Consider the following 13,568-nt stretch of genomic DNA (forward strand, 5'->3'; position numbering starts at 1 on the left):
GCAGAAAAACTGCTATTCGTGCAACCCGGAAATTACTCCAGCGTTGGAATCTTGAGCAAATTTGAAAATTCCAGCCCAAAGTCTCTGGCTATAAAATTTCTGGGAAGGGAGTGAGTTGAGCAGTGAGGGGAGAAAGGAACCGCTGCCTGCTTGTTAAACTCCAGAAAGCTTGTCATTGAAGGATAATACTGAAACCTATTTTTACTCAGGTTCACATTTATTATACAGAATAAAAAGATTACAAACATATATCTGCCCACTCAAACCCTCCACCAGTCTCAGTAAGTGTCTGCTTATAAGTGCTCAAGACCACAATTAACACCCTCCACCTGCATACAATCAAACAACAGATTAACTTCCTGTATTCAGCTCGTGTCCTCACATTGACACTGCTAGTAGGGATCAAATTTACTGTGATCAGGAACAGAAGCCCTTCCCTAGCCTGCATTCAATTAGACTCTCCCCTACTCTCTACTTGCCCCATTTCACATCTGTAACTCAGCAGATTGGGGATCCGGACATTTTTGTTCAGTACAGTAACGAACACTGGTAATTCCAGTGGGAAGGCGGGAGGTGGGGGAGGGTTAGGGGGAGAACCTGGAATCCCAGGGTTCCACCCTTGCTGGAAATCCCAGCAGTTTCGGGGCAGGCACATAACATGCCCACAAGTGGGCAGCTGTGTTCCGTAGGCAGAGAAATAAAGAAAATGTATAATTGAATTTTTCTCATTTGTACTATTAGCAAAGCTGGACACGAGGGACATTAATGCGCTGCTAACAAAAGAGAGTTTGAAAATTAAAGACTGCTCCTACAATCCAATTATTTGCAGAATGATTGATTAAATTGCCTAAATTGTCAACAGAGGACAGCCACATTTGAAATATATTTCTGAGATTGTGGGTGTCATGTAAATTCATCAAAGTATCCTAGCCCAGGGCCTCTAACAGGGACCAGAACATAGGCAATGAGCAGTGTTAATCTGTTAATTGTGTATCAATTGTTTGACTATATGCAGGTGGAGGGTGTTAATTGGGGTCTTACTTGAGCACTTATAAGCAGACACTTACTGAGACTGGTGGAGTGTTTGAGTGAGGAGCTATATGTGTTTTTTTTTACTCTGTGCAATAAATGTGAACCCGAGAAAAGACAGGCTCCAGCATTATCCTTCAGTGACAAGCAGTCTGGAGTTTAACATGGTAGCAGAGGATGGTTGCCTAAAACTGAAGATTGGAAACTAGGAAAATCTTTTTACATAGAAAATTAAAATCTCACGGGCTATTGTGGAAAATATGGCAGAAAGCAAGTGTAAATTGTCAGGGTATGATTCCCCTCCAATGTTCTCTGAGTCTGAACCATATGACCAGTGGAAGAATGAAGTGGATACGTGGACACGGGTTACATTTCTACCAAAGAGGAAACGAGGAAACATGGCTTTGTCAGGGGGAGATCATGTCTAACAAATTTGATTGAATTTTTCGAGGCGGTACCTAGATGTGTAGATGGGGATAAAACAGTTGATGTAGTCTACATGAATTTCAGTAAGGCTGTTGCTAAGGTCCCCACATGGGAGATTGGTTAAGAAAGTAAAAGCCCATGGGATCCAGGGTAATTTGGCAACTTGGATTCAAAATTGGCTGAGTGGAAGGAGGCAGAGGGTGATGGTAGAGGGTTGTTTTTGTGATTGGAGGCCTGTGACCAGTGGGGTACCGCAGGGATCGGTGCTGGGACCCTTACTGTCTATATGTCTATATATATATATATAATGATTTAGACCTAAATATAGGAGGTAAAATCAGTTCATAGATGACATGAAAATTGGTGGTGTTGTAAATAGTGAGGAGGAAAGCTTTAGACTGCAGGATGATATAGATGGGCGGAGCAGTGGAAAATGGAGTTTAATCCTGAGAAGTGTGAGGTGATGCACTTTGGGAGGTCTAACAAGGCAAGAGAATATACAATGGATGGTAGGACCCTAGGGAGCACAGAGGGTCAGAGGGACCTTGAGGTGCTTGTCCTTCGATCACTGAAGGCAGCAGCACAGGTAGATAAGGTGGTTAGGAAGGCATGCGGGATACTTGCCTTTATTAGCCGAGGCATAGAATATAAGAGCAGGGAGGTTATGATGGAGCTGTATAAAACGCTGGTTAGGCCACAGCTGGAGTACTGTGTACAGTTCTGGTCACCACACTACAGGAAGGATGTGATTGCACTGGAGAGGGTGCAGAGGAGATTCACCAGGATGTTGCCTGGGCTGGAGCATTTCAGTTATGAAGAGAGACTGGATAGGCTGGGGTTATTTTCCTTGGAGCAGAGAAGGCTGAAGGGATACCTGATTGAGGTATACAAAATTATGAGGGGCATTGATAGGAGGGATAGGAAGAAACTTTTTCCCTTAGCAGAGAGGTCAATAACTAGGGGGCATAGATTTAAGGTATGGGGCAGGGGGTTTAGAGGGGAGTTGAGGAGAAAGTATTTCACCCAGAGGGTGGTTGGAATCTGGAACACACTGCCTGAAGAGGTGGTAAAGGCAGGAACACTCATGATATTCAAGAAATATGTAGATGAACACTTGAAATGCCATAACATACAAGGCTGTGGGCCAAGTGTGGGGAAATGGGATTAGGTAGGACGGGTGCTTGATGGTCGGCGCAGGTGTGTTGGGCCGAAGGTCCTGTTTCTGTGCTGTAAAACTCTATGACTTTATGACTAAGGTATGGCCTTGGCATTGTCACTTCCTACCAAAAGTAACATCAGAAGTAAAGTGTTTTGTGAACTGAATTGAATACTGATGAAGGGTTGGATCTTCTGTTAGAATTCCTGGATGAAATTTACAAAAAAGGTGACCTATGGTCAGACTTTGATAGATTTCGGAAAACAGATGGTTATTCAATGGAGGGCTATATCATGGACTTTTAACAGACTGTATAGAAGATTGAAGAAATTCAATTTGGAGATCCCTGGTTCAGTACTAGCATTTAAATTGCTAGATTGTGCTGGGGTGTCGCATATGGGCAGGTTCCTGGTTCTAACTGATGTTCGGTTCTTGGACAAAGACTCCCTCATGGATCAAATGTCTGCTGCCTTAAAGAAATTCCTGGGAAAACAGTCATTTCCAGCAGCCCTGGTAGAACAAACAGGGCATTCTGCAGTGCCACAAAGAATGGAGGACTCTATGTTTACTAGAATTTGAAACAGTTCAGATACTGGAAGCAAGCATACGTACCATGGAAGAGTTAAAGACTGAAGGAATGAGGATGAAAGCACTTTTAGCGGGTCTATTACAGTGGAAGACAGAATTGGAGCAGCAATCATAGGCGAATGAATACCAGGAATGCCCAAGGAACAGTTAATAGGTGCTTCATATGTCACTCAAAGTATCATTATGCAATGAACCGCCGTAAGCAGAGGGGCAGAGTCCTCGAAATAAAATAGAGAATTCTGAGGCAGAAGAGGAAGACACTGATGAATCTGAACAAATTGTACTAGTCACAAGGAGTTTTAGTCCTGTGATGAATGGTTAGTTGCAGATTTGTTCAACTGTGCTGTATTAGATAGTGCTTGCATGTCAACAGTATGTGGAACTGATTGGTTATAATGTTATCTGGATTCACTTAGCAGTGAGGATCGACACAAGGTTAAGGAGTATAAAAGTATTACTAGCTTTAGATTTGGTGACACCAAAAAATTAAGGTCACTGAAGAGAGTTGTAATTCCATGTAAAATAGCTGAAATAAGCCACTTTATCAGTACTGATGTAGTCTCTAGTGAGATACCTTTACAGTTGAGTAAGCCTTCAATGAAAAAAGCATAAATGAAACTTGATATGGAGTATGATATGGCAATTGTTTTTGGAAAGTCAGTGAATTTGCAATGTACCCAGTCAGGGCATTGTTGTATACCCTTATGATTGGAGGATATAGTCCCTATCAATTGGTCTGTGGGCGGAATCCCAAATTGCCTTCTGTACTGTGCAACAATCCTCCTGCTCTAGAAGGTACTACAAGTAGTTCAATTTTTTTCTGCATATTTGAATGCAGGGAGATGGGCTTTCATCAAGCCTGAGGTCTCTGAGACAATTTGGAGAACTCTGAGATACTGTGTAAGGCCACCTGATGGTGAGATGGTAGTTATCAAGCATGGAAATCAAACTGTTAAGGTTCATTTCTCGCGATTGGTCAGGGTTGATTACAAAATCTCAGAATCTGAGCAGTTGATAGGGGAAATGATGCACCTTGTACTTCAAATACTCATGTGTTTTGTGATGCAGGTTCAAAAGAACGAGGTAGATCAAGGGTTGGATAGCAATGTGAGGGATTATGGCGCTCAAGAAAAAGCTATCGCATCCAAAAGACAATTGCCCCAAGTAGCTACTCGGGTAACATATATTCCAGAGGGAAGCAATAATTGTGAGACATGCAGGAAATTCTACAGGCAAGTTTAAATATTGGTTGAATGTTCAGGATGATGGCCAAGAAGCAAAGTCCATGGACTGGCAGAATGGGGTGAAAGAGTGAAGGGTAAGAAAGTGCAGTGTAAGTTCTATACTGGGTCTGGAAGTGACTCTTGCATAAGGAAGCGATCATGTACTGGAGAAAGCCTCCAATAATGTGCGAGGGCGACCTTCTGGCAGTGCTAATAGAGGCCGTAATTTGAGCAGATTCCACAATGAAACGAAGGCTAGAGAGCAGTCTCGGAATAGAACTAGAAGCAGAAGTCCTCATGACTGTGATGTTTTAGTGGCCACCAATAAACTTGAGAATAAACTAATAAGAGAAGCAAAACATAAGGAATTACAGAGTTGGAGCGAGTTTGGAGTTTAATCTGAGGTACCAAATAGGAGACAGCCAGCCTCGTCATATAGATGGGTTTGTACTGAAAAGGTCCTTCCCAATGGAACTTAAAAGGCTAAAGCAAGGCTAGTTGCAAGGGGTTTTGAAGAGTGACTGGGTGATACTGATGTTAGAGTGGACTCTCCTACAGCTGGAAAATTAATCTTGAAAATGTTTTTATTGACAATGCTGCATTTCTGCAGGGTGACACTTTTCAGAGAGAAGTGTTTTTGAAACCACCCAAAGAGGCAGCAGGTGCAGAAGGAAAACTATAGAAATTGAACAAATGCGTCTAGGGCCTTTGTGATGTTTCCAGGATGTGGTATTTCTTGGTGAGATCTGTTTTGTTGAAAATTGGTTGTGTTCAACTAAAAGTAGATCCTGCAATGTTTTATTGGTATGAAGGGCATCTTCATGATGCACATCGATGATTTCTTATGGGGTGGTACTGCGGATTTTGAGAAGTATCATATTAAGTTTAGGACAGAATTTAAGATTGGGAGTCAGGCTTGTGGGGCCTTTAAATATATTGGTTTAGATATTAAGCAGACTAAGTCTGGACTAACTTTAAATTAGCAATCCTATCTACAGAGTGTAATTCCCATCCCAGTTAATCGTGTTAGGTCATCAAAAAAAGTTGATATATCTAAAGCAGAGATTGAGCAATTGTGAAACTTGGTTGGTCAGTTAAACTGTGCACTCACACTAGGCCTGATGCTAGTTTTGATGTGCTGGAGTTGAGCACAGTGATGAAACATCTGAAAGTTGAGAATGTTTTAAGGGCAAATAAAACATTAAGCAATTAAATCTGGAGAAATGTGTACTGAAGTTCCCATCCTTAGGTGACCTAAAGAACATGAAGCTAACAATTTTTAGTCATGTTTCACATGCTAATCTTGCTGATGGATATTTGAGTGCAGCTGGCTTCATAATATTTCTGATGGGTGAAAATAGGAAATGTCCTTTTAGCTTGGGAGGCCAATAAAATAAAGCAGGTCTTTAAAAGCACTTTAGCTGCAGAAACACTCAGTCTTGTGGAAGCGGTGGATATGGGGTTCTATTTGTCAAATATTTTGGGTGAAATTCTGAACAAGGGACATATTGAAGATAGGATACCCATTGAATGTTATGTGGATAATCGTTCTTTGTGGGACAGTGTACACTCTACAAAAAGTGTGAATGAGAAAAGCCTACATATTGACCTTGCTGGATTGTAACAGATGCTAGAGAGAAAGGAAATCTCCAAACTTAAATGGGTCATCAGCTATGTAATTGTTTCACAAAAAGAAATGCTAGAGGAGGGGCATCTTGCAATGTTATACTTTGTACCCAATATGGAATTTATTTGATTTATTTTGTAATGTTGGTTGAGCATGTTAATCCATGTTGTATTATAAAAGAAAGAAGGGACTCTATTAATTATATATCAGTTGTTTTATTATATGTAGGTGGAGGGTGTTAATTGGGTCTTACTTGAGCACTTTATAAGCAGACACTTACTGAGACTGGTGGAGGGTTTGAGTGAGGAGCTACATGTTTGTAATCCTTTTACTCTATGCAAAAAATGTGAAACTGAGTAAATAGAAGCTCCAGCATTATCCTTCCGTAACAAGCTTTCTGGAGTTTAACAACAGTTTTCTCTGTGATGTCCTCCGCAATCAGCTAACTTGCCCTCAAGCCTTATGTATGAATAGTGGTACCAGTGGTGGAAGAAGAATAAAGTGAAACATGTGAATGGTTTCATTGAGACTTAGGACAATTTTGCAGAATATTGGAATGCAAAGATCAAAGGAAAGCACTTATTCCTGAGGGTTAACATGAAAAGATTAACCTTATGGGCTTAATTTTCAAATCTGGATCAGGAACCCAATGCCTGGATAATTTCCGAGTCCCGACCCCACGTTGTGTCAGCATCACTGATGCGATGCAATGCTCAAATGTTAATGTCATAATTAGGCCGGAGGCCAGTTTGGCGCCCAACTAGTGATGCCGAGCACTGCCAGGAGGCAGAAGATGCCTATTGGGACAGGAGCCTCAAAGGCAAATAAATGGCCATGATGGGGCCTGCTGTTGCCTTGCACACGAGAAGAGGCAGGAATTCGGAGGACCAGAAGCCTCAGCACTCAGAGAATTGACCAAATGGCCAAGCAAACAGTACCGCACCCAATCTTGCAGCACAACTCCTGGTGGAAAAAACTTTACAGCTCCTCGTATTGACCCCGACGGATGTACACTAATGTGCACCAGACTGCAGGTTTGGCGATTCCCAATTTCCCCAGTCCAAGGAGCTTGTTAATGGCCCCCCACACCCTCTTTTGGAAATTGTCACGTTCCAGAGGTGTCAGGATCCAGCGACACCGACCAGGAACACAATTTTTAATGTCCACCTACACCCCTGCCTGCCCGCTCCTGCAATTGAAAATTCAGCCCTATATCTTTGGACTTGCTATGCATTCCAGCATTATCTGTGTTTATTTCCAATGTTTATCTTTTTTTCCCTTTTGTATCTCAAAAGAAGCAGCAGTGAGGAAACTGTAGTGACTTAATGCACCATATTACAAAATAAACAATCAGTACTAGTTCTTTCAACAATAGGTGCAAAATAATTAGATTGTATGAAGAGCGACTGTATTATAACAACTGCCTGATGAAAGGGTTTCCTAAAGTTGTAATCGTCTTTGTCCAGAGGAGAATGAGGATGTTAGAATTATTTTTAGCTTCATTCTCGAGATGTGGTCTTCGTTGGCAGTGCTGCCATTTAATGTCCATTCCCTAGTTGCCTTGAGAATGTGGTGGTGGGCCTTTTTCCCAAACTGCTGTAGCAGTTTGATGCAACTGAGGGGTTTGCTAGGCTACTAGAGTTGGCCATATGACTCAGACTGGGTAAGGACAGATGGTTTCCTTCCCTAAAGGACATTAGTGAACCAGTGGGTTTTTATGACAATCCATCAGCTTCATGATTAATTATGGATACCAGCTTTTGATTTCCAGGTTTTTAAAAACAAGTCAATTTCTCAAACTGCAATTGTGGGATTTGAGTGCATGTTTTCTGGATTATTAATCCGCCCCTCCATATTACTGGTCCAGCAACATAACTGCTACACTACCGTTAAAAGAGAGAAGTTAAGTACTTTTACTTGCGCTTTCATCCTTTGCTAGTACTGAACTTGAGGGTACAGATCAGTCTGATTAACAGATAAATATGGAGATGAGACAGGCAAAGAACATGGCAATGTAACAGTGGAATACAAACTGAAAGCAGAGAATGGGAAGAAAGAATTACAGAATGGGAGAGAGCACTCCAGGATAAACATTGCAATTTTTAAAAAAACATACCTCTGTTCATAATGCCGCAGGGCATCAGCTGATTGTGTTTATTTATTACTGATACTGTCTTTACAGGTCACGAAAGAGGACAGGTCTTTCACAGATATAATGAAATGTTACAGAAGTCAACCCCAAGCCAATAGCCATGTGAGTTTACAATCCTTATGTAGGTCCTTAGGCTTTCTTCACACGATTGTTTAGTCTTTTTAGGTCTCACTGGTTGGTTTTCTGCAAGTGCCTTCTTCTTTGTGTAATAATCTTGAATTATTTTATTCAGGTGTACAGAAGTGTTCTCCTGAAAGGAGGGAGACGGTTGAAGGCTACTGGTATTGATGAGCACACAGGGGAAGATGTTAACATGCAAGAGCAGGGTGAGTCACATTGCTCTACTGTAAGAATTTGAATGTTCTGAGAATTTTTGGAACTTTTCTGAGTTAGCAACTAGTCCAAATTTAACATGGAGAAGGGGTTAGGGCAAGGAAAGAAAGTGTTCCATTTCAACAAGACTGATCTTTATTGTACACACTTGCATTCCCTCCCTAAACCTCTCCAACTCCCTCTCTTTTAAAACCTTCCTTAAAACCCACCTTTTTGACCAAGCTTTTGGTCATTCTTTCTTTGGCTTAGCATCCTATTATTGGACTGCACCTCTGTGAAAATTCTTTTTCTATTTTAAAAGTGCTACATTAATGCAAGTTGTTGAGATAAATTAGAAACTTAAGCTGTGCATGTACCTTTCCTCCTCCACCATATGATGCCATTTAAGTAAGCCACATGTACACAATCTGGCATTTTGAGATGTTGGTTCACTCCCTCCTTCACGATACTCACAAAAAAAACTCTGCCAGCAGAGTAGAGAGTTGGTGTGAGAAATTGAAATTTCTAATTGTGCTCTTCTAAGATTGAAATTAAAGCATATGGCTGGGGCAGAGTGGAGGGTACTTTACTCTTCACCCTTCCGATCTGGAGCATTGAAAACGACAGTGTTCCATCCCCCAGCGCTGATTGATTTCCTGCACCTAGAGAATCACTAAAATTAATAGAAAATACGCTCCTAGTACAATTGCTTGAGTTTCACAGGGAATGGAATAAGAAAAGACACTTTCTGTATGGAGTGATCAGTTGTCTTAGGAGGTCCATCTTAAAACCTGAGAATAACAATTTTATTTTGCTTTTTTTGTGTCACTTCTAGTGTCCAGCAGTGATGATCCTAGCTCGAAAAATAACAATGCATATCGTCCTGGCAAGGCAAGCAACCCTCCAGTGTCTCCGACCAGATTGTCCAAGTGTCCTGCAGTTGTGGAGGAAGAGCGGGGTGATCTCATTAAGTTCTATAACAGTGTCTATGTGAACAGGATTAAAGAGTTTGCATTGAAGTACTCCAATGTAAAACTAGAGTGTGGGGTAAGTAAACATGAGTATTTGAGACTGCTTCTAATCAGCATTTCTGAAGTATAAGTGCTGCATGTGTCGATGATGTCATAAGTCAAATTCCATTCTTATTTGGTGGGGTTTCTGCATTTCTTTGTAACTGGTGTTTTGGGGATCATATACTGCCAGTCTCTTTGTTTTTGCATTAAAGTTGCAATTTTGGCTACAAAATATTAAGGGTGTATAATTTCCCGTTATCTGGACCATGGTTTTCAGTGGCTGAATAAGTCAAATTCCATTTTTATTACATCATATTCTGGGATTTTTACCGGAATTTAGTGGCTTGCATTCCGCAATTCCATCCTATTGGCTTTGAACGTAAATGATAAAACAGTTCAAGGGCCGGATTTTCAAATGCCGGCATGGTCGGGACCAGGTGCAATTTGAAAACCATGATCCTGGAGGTTGTCGCTGGAACCCGACGCCTCTGGGACAGTCCACAGTTTTCAATGTGAGGGCAGAGGACACTGAAGCTGTTCCCTCTAATTAAGGGCCCAGTAATCATCCGACCTTCGGGTTTTCAGCCCCGGATGTCACCCTTTTGTCCAATACACTTTGCTTTTACACATGGCAGTGCATGGGTGAGATTGTGACTCTAAAGGTACTGTTCAATTCAAAAGAGTGAACCTTGTTGAGATATCGGAGGTCATTTTAACCAAACTCGTTGGGCAGGAATCGCACAGGATCATGTGGAACACCAGCTTTACACCCCACCCATCTAATATTTTTCTTCCTTAACCTCAGTGAAGAATAAAATTGGGCAGAGTGTAAAACCACTGTTGCACCCAATCCCAACGGATGGGTGAGGTTAAACTTGCCCCATTGTGTCCAGTAACCGCTTAATCTAGCATCAAAAAACTGCCTTTTCGGATCCATGATAGCCAACTGGGAACTGAACTTTTAGATCTGTATATTCAAATAGATTCAAATTGTTGAGTTGAGCTTCCCCCCGTGGATCAGCCAGTTTATCCATTCAGGTGCTAAGCATTATAAATAGCTGAGGTTCCCTAGTGCATGCTGAGTTAACTGATCTCAGCCGTGCAGTAAAGAAAGAACTTACATTTATATAGCACCTGGCATCCTAAAGCACTTTACAGCCAGTGATCTGCTTTTGTAGTATTGTCACTATTGTAATGTCGGAAACAGGGCTGCCAATTTGCACACCGCATGGTCCCACAAACCGTAATGAGATGATGACCAGGTAATCTGTTTTAGTGTTGTTGGGTGAGGGATCAATATTGGCTGGGACACTGGGAAAGCTCCCCAGCTCTTCTTCGAATAGTGCCATGGCATCTTTTACACCCACCCCAGAGGGCAGATGGTGCCTCAATTTAACATATATCCAAAATTTCAGTCATATGGATGCTACAGTTGGCCTTGGATTAGGGAGGGAGAAACTGGCCAGGCCCATGTCCAACAGGTGTGTCACCCTTGGATAAGGACAGGATTGGGCTTGACTGTGGTGTCTCTTGGTGCTTATTTGAGAGTTCACCCATTAGTATTGGGAATGGGGACAAGTTAGCGAAGGGCAGCCGGTCCCTATGGAACGCTAATCAAAAAGGAGTCAGCTTCTTTAGCCAAGGGGAAGAAAATTGTTTTAACTGCTTTGTTAAGGTGTTTTACAGTGTTTGGTATTGATACCTTCTCCGTTCAGTGGCTCAGTCACTCCTTTAAGCGTTATGTCACGGCCGTATATCTATTTGTATGGTAACAGAACTCAGCGGTGTAACAGTTGAATTCCCTTGTGACTTGAACTGCATATCGTGTGTTTTGCACATGTATTTATTAGATCTTCCTGAAAGCCCACTGAGCTAGTGATAAATGAGGCAAAATTTGGTTCAGATTGCTGAGCTGCTTTATTCCACAATAAAATGAATATATGGAGCTGAGTTGATCAGATTCATATGTATCATAAGAATTACTAAATGGAGAAAAATTTAAATCCATCGACTTCGCTTTCTGCCATCCTGGTAGTCGCATAATACAACGAGAATGGAAAGTTATTGAATTCACTTAATTCAATCAGTGCAACTTATCTGTGCATAATACATGCAAATAATAAGTTACCCCACTTGAGTGGGTTGTTTTCATTAACTTAAACAGACCAGCTCCTCTGCACCCTGACTTTTGACCCTGCTTTTTCTGGGATTCTTTACCTCAGCTACAGTTTCTATTGTAACAGTTGGACTGATTTTTTAGGTGTCTGCCACTGCTTTATTCCTGATCGTCCAGTCAATGCGTGTGAGGTGAACTGTGGAGACAAGCCACCAAATTGATTACGATTTACATTCTATAAGGAAATAGCATCAATATGGAGAAGATGGTGGTGTAGTGGTAATGTCACTGAACTAGTAATTCAGAGGCCCAGGCTAATGCCCTGGGGACATGTGTTCAAATCCCACCACAGCAGCTGATGGAATTTAAATTCAATTAATTCATAAAAATCTGGAATTGAAAGCTAGTCTCTGTAATGGTGCCATGAAACTATCATCGTTTTTTAAAAAATTTTTTTGTAAAAACCCATCTGGTTCACTAACATCCTTTAGGGAAAGAAATCTGCCATTCTTACCTGGTCTGGCCTACATGTGACTCCAGACCCACAGCAATGTGGTTGACTCTTAACTGTCCTCTGAAATGACCTAGCAAGCCACTCAGTTGCCAAGGGCAATTAGGAATGGGTACAAATGCTGGCCTTGCCAGCTATGCCTATATCCCATGAATCAGAATTAGCTCATTAGCATTTTAACTATCTACTGTCATGGACTCCTTTTTTTTCCTTAAAGTAATGTTCTATCCTTTAAAACACAACATTGAAAGTACCATTTTCCAAATCTTTCCTGTGTAAAAATGGTCAAAATATCCAGAAAGTTGACCCAGGGTATTTCTTTTTAAGAAATGGTGATTAGTGACATTATTTTACAGTAAATTAATGCACCAGCAGCATGAGGCCCAGGCTTGACTTCTCACACTGTTGAGTGCCCATTACAGCCTTGCTACTATGAAGTAATGCTAAGGGGATACAAACTGGGTGGTTTTATTTTAATTTAAAAAAAGTCAACAGATGAAACTCTCCGCCGAACAAAGGCGGTGGAGGGGTGCCACCACCCGGTAAACGGGACCTGGAACAAGCAGAGATCAGCAGCCGCCAGCCTCTCAATCCGGTGCCGGGGAGGAGGGTGGGTGGGGGTGGGGGGGTAAGGGCTTCTTTGTGGAAGGATTGTTGGGAAGTACTGTCTGGTCTGCTATATTCACTTGCACCTCCTTGTATCCAGCTGGGTGGTGCCTTCGAAGAACTAGTGTGGCTATGTGGGGCAAAGAAATCCATCTATAGGGAAGCTTGTGTATACCATGGAGTCAGAGCAGCACAGAAGGATGCCATTCAGCCCATTGAGTCCAAGCTGACTTTCTGTAGAGTAATCCAGTCAGCTCCATTCCCCAGCACCATCCCTGTAACCCTCCAAGTTTATTTCCCTCAGATGCCCATCCAATTTCATTTTGAAATAATTGATCATCTCTGCTTCTACCACCCTCCACCCTCGTAGGCAGCTACTTCCAGGCCAGGTCATTATCACAGGCTGCAAGAAAAAAGTTCTTCCTCGCATTCCCCTATTTCCTTCCACCCCCCGCCACCCCCAACTTATCTCTTGTAGGTGACCAGTTCACGTGTGGAATAGACGCCAGGCATGTTTTCCTAATAATCAGGTTTGGGATTGATTAACGGCTGATCTTTAAGACTGAGTTTAATTCCTGTGTATCAGCATCAAACTCCAACTTTTAATTTTACCTTCACAGGTGGAAGCACCGCCACTGTCTCCCTTTCCTAATGTTAAACCCCATCCTGTATCTCCGCGACGGATATCACAGCGACACGCTGTCTACATCTCCCCTCACAAGAACGGCACTTCCCTCACGCCACGTACAGCCATGATGTACAGGTTTAACCGAAGCCCTTCAAAGGTGAGCCTTTAGCTCTTAAAACAT

The 13,568-nt window shown here is 41.9% G+C and overlaps 1 protein-coding gene across 2 annotated transcripts in view; it reads left to right on the forward strand.

The window, feature by feature from the left end:
* Positions 1 to 13,568, forward strand: part of rbl1 (retinoblastoma-like 1 (p107)) — a 154,275-nt gene that overhangs the window by 124,861 nt on the left and 15,846 nt on the right. For both annotated transcript variants that reach the window (XM_068048717.1, XM_068048716.1), the window contains 4 exons: positions 8,232 to 8,303; positions 8,434 to 8,527; positions 9,349 to 9,560; positions 13,380 to 13,544. In XM_068048717.1, the coding sequence (XP_067904818.1) occupies positions 8,232 to 8,303; positions 8,434 to 8,527; positions 9,349 to 9,560; positions 13,380 to 13,544 (543 nt within the window). The remainder of the gene's footprint in view (positions 1 to 8,231; positions 8,304 to 8,433; positions 8,528 to 9,348; positions 9,561 to 13,379; positions 13,545 to 13,568) is intronic.

The sequence above is a fragment of the Heterodontus francisci genome, chromosome 16 (assembly GCF_036365525.1).
Source record: "Heterodontus francisci isolate sHetFra1 chromosome 16, sHetFra1.hap1, whole genome shotgun sequence".
NCBI classification, from domain to species: domain Eukaryota; kingdom Metazoa; phylum Chordata; class Chondrichthyes; order Heterodontiformes; family Heterodontidae; genus Heterodontus; species Heterodontus francisci.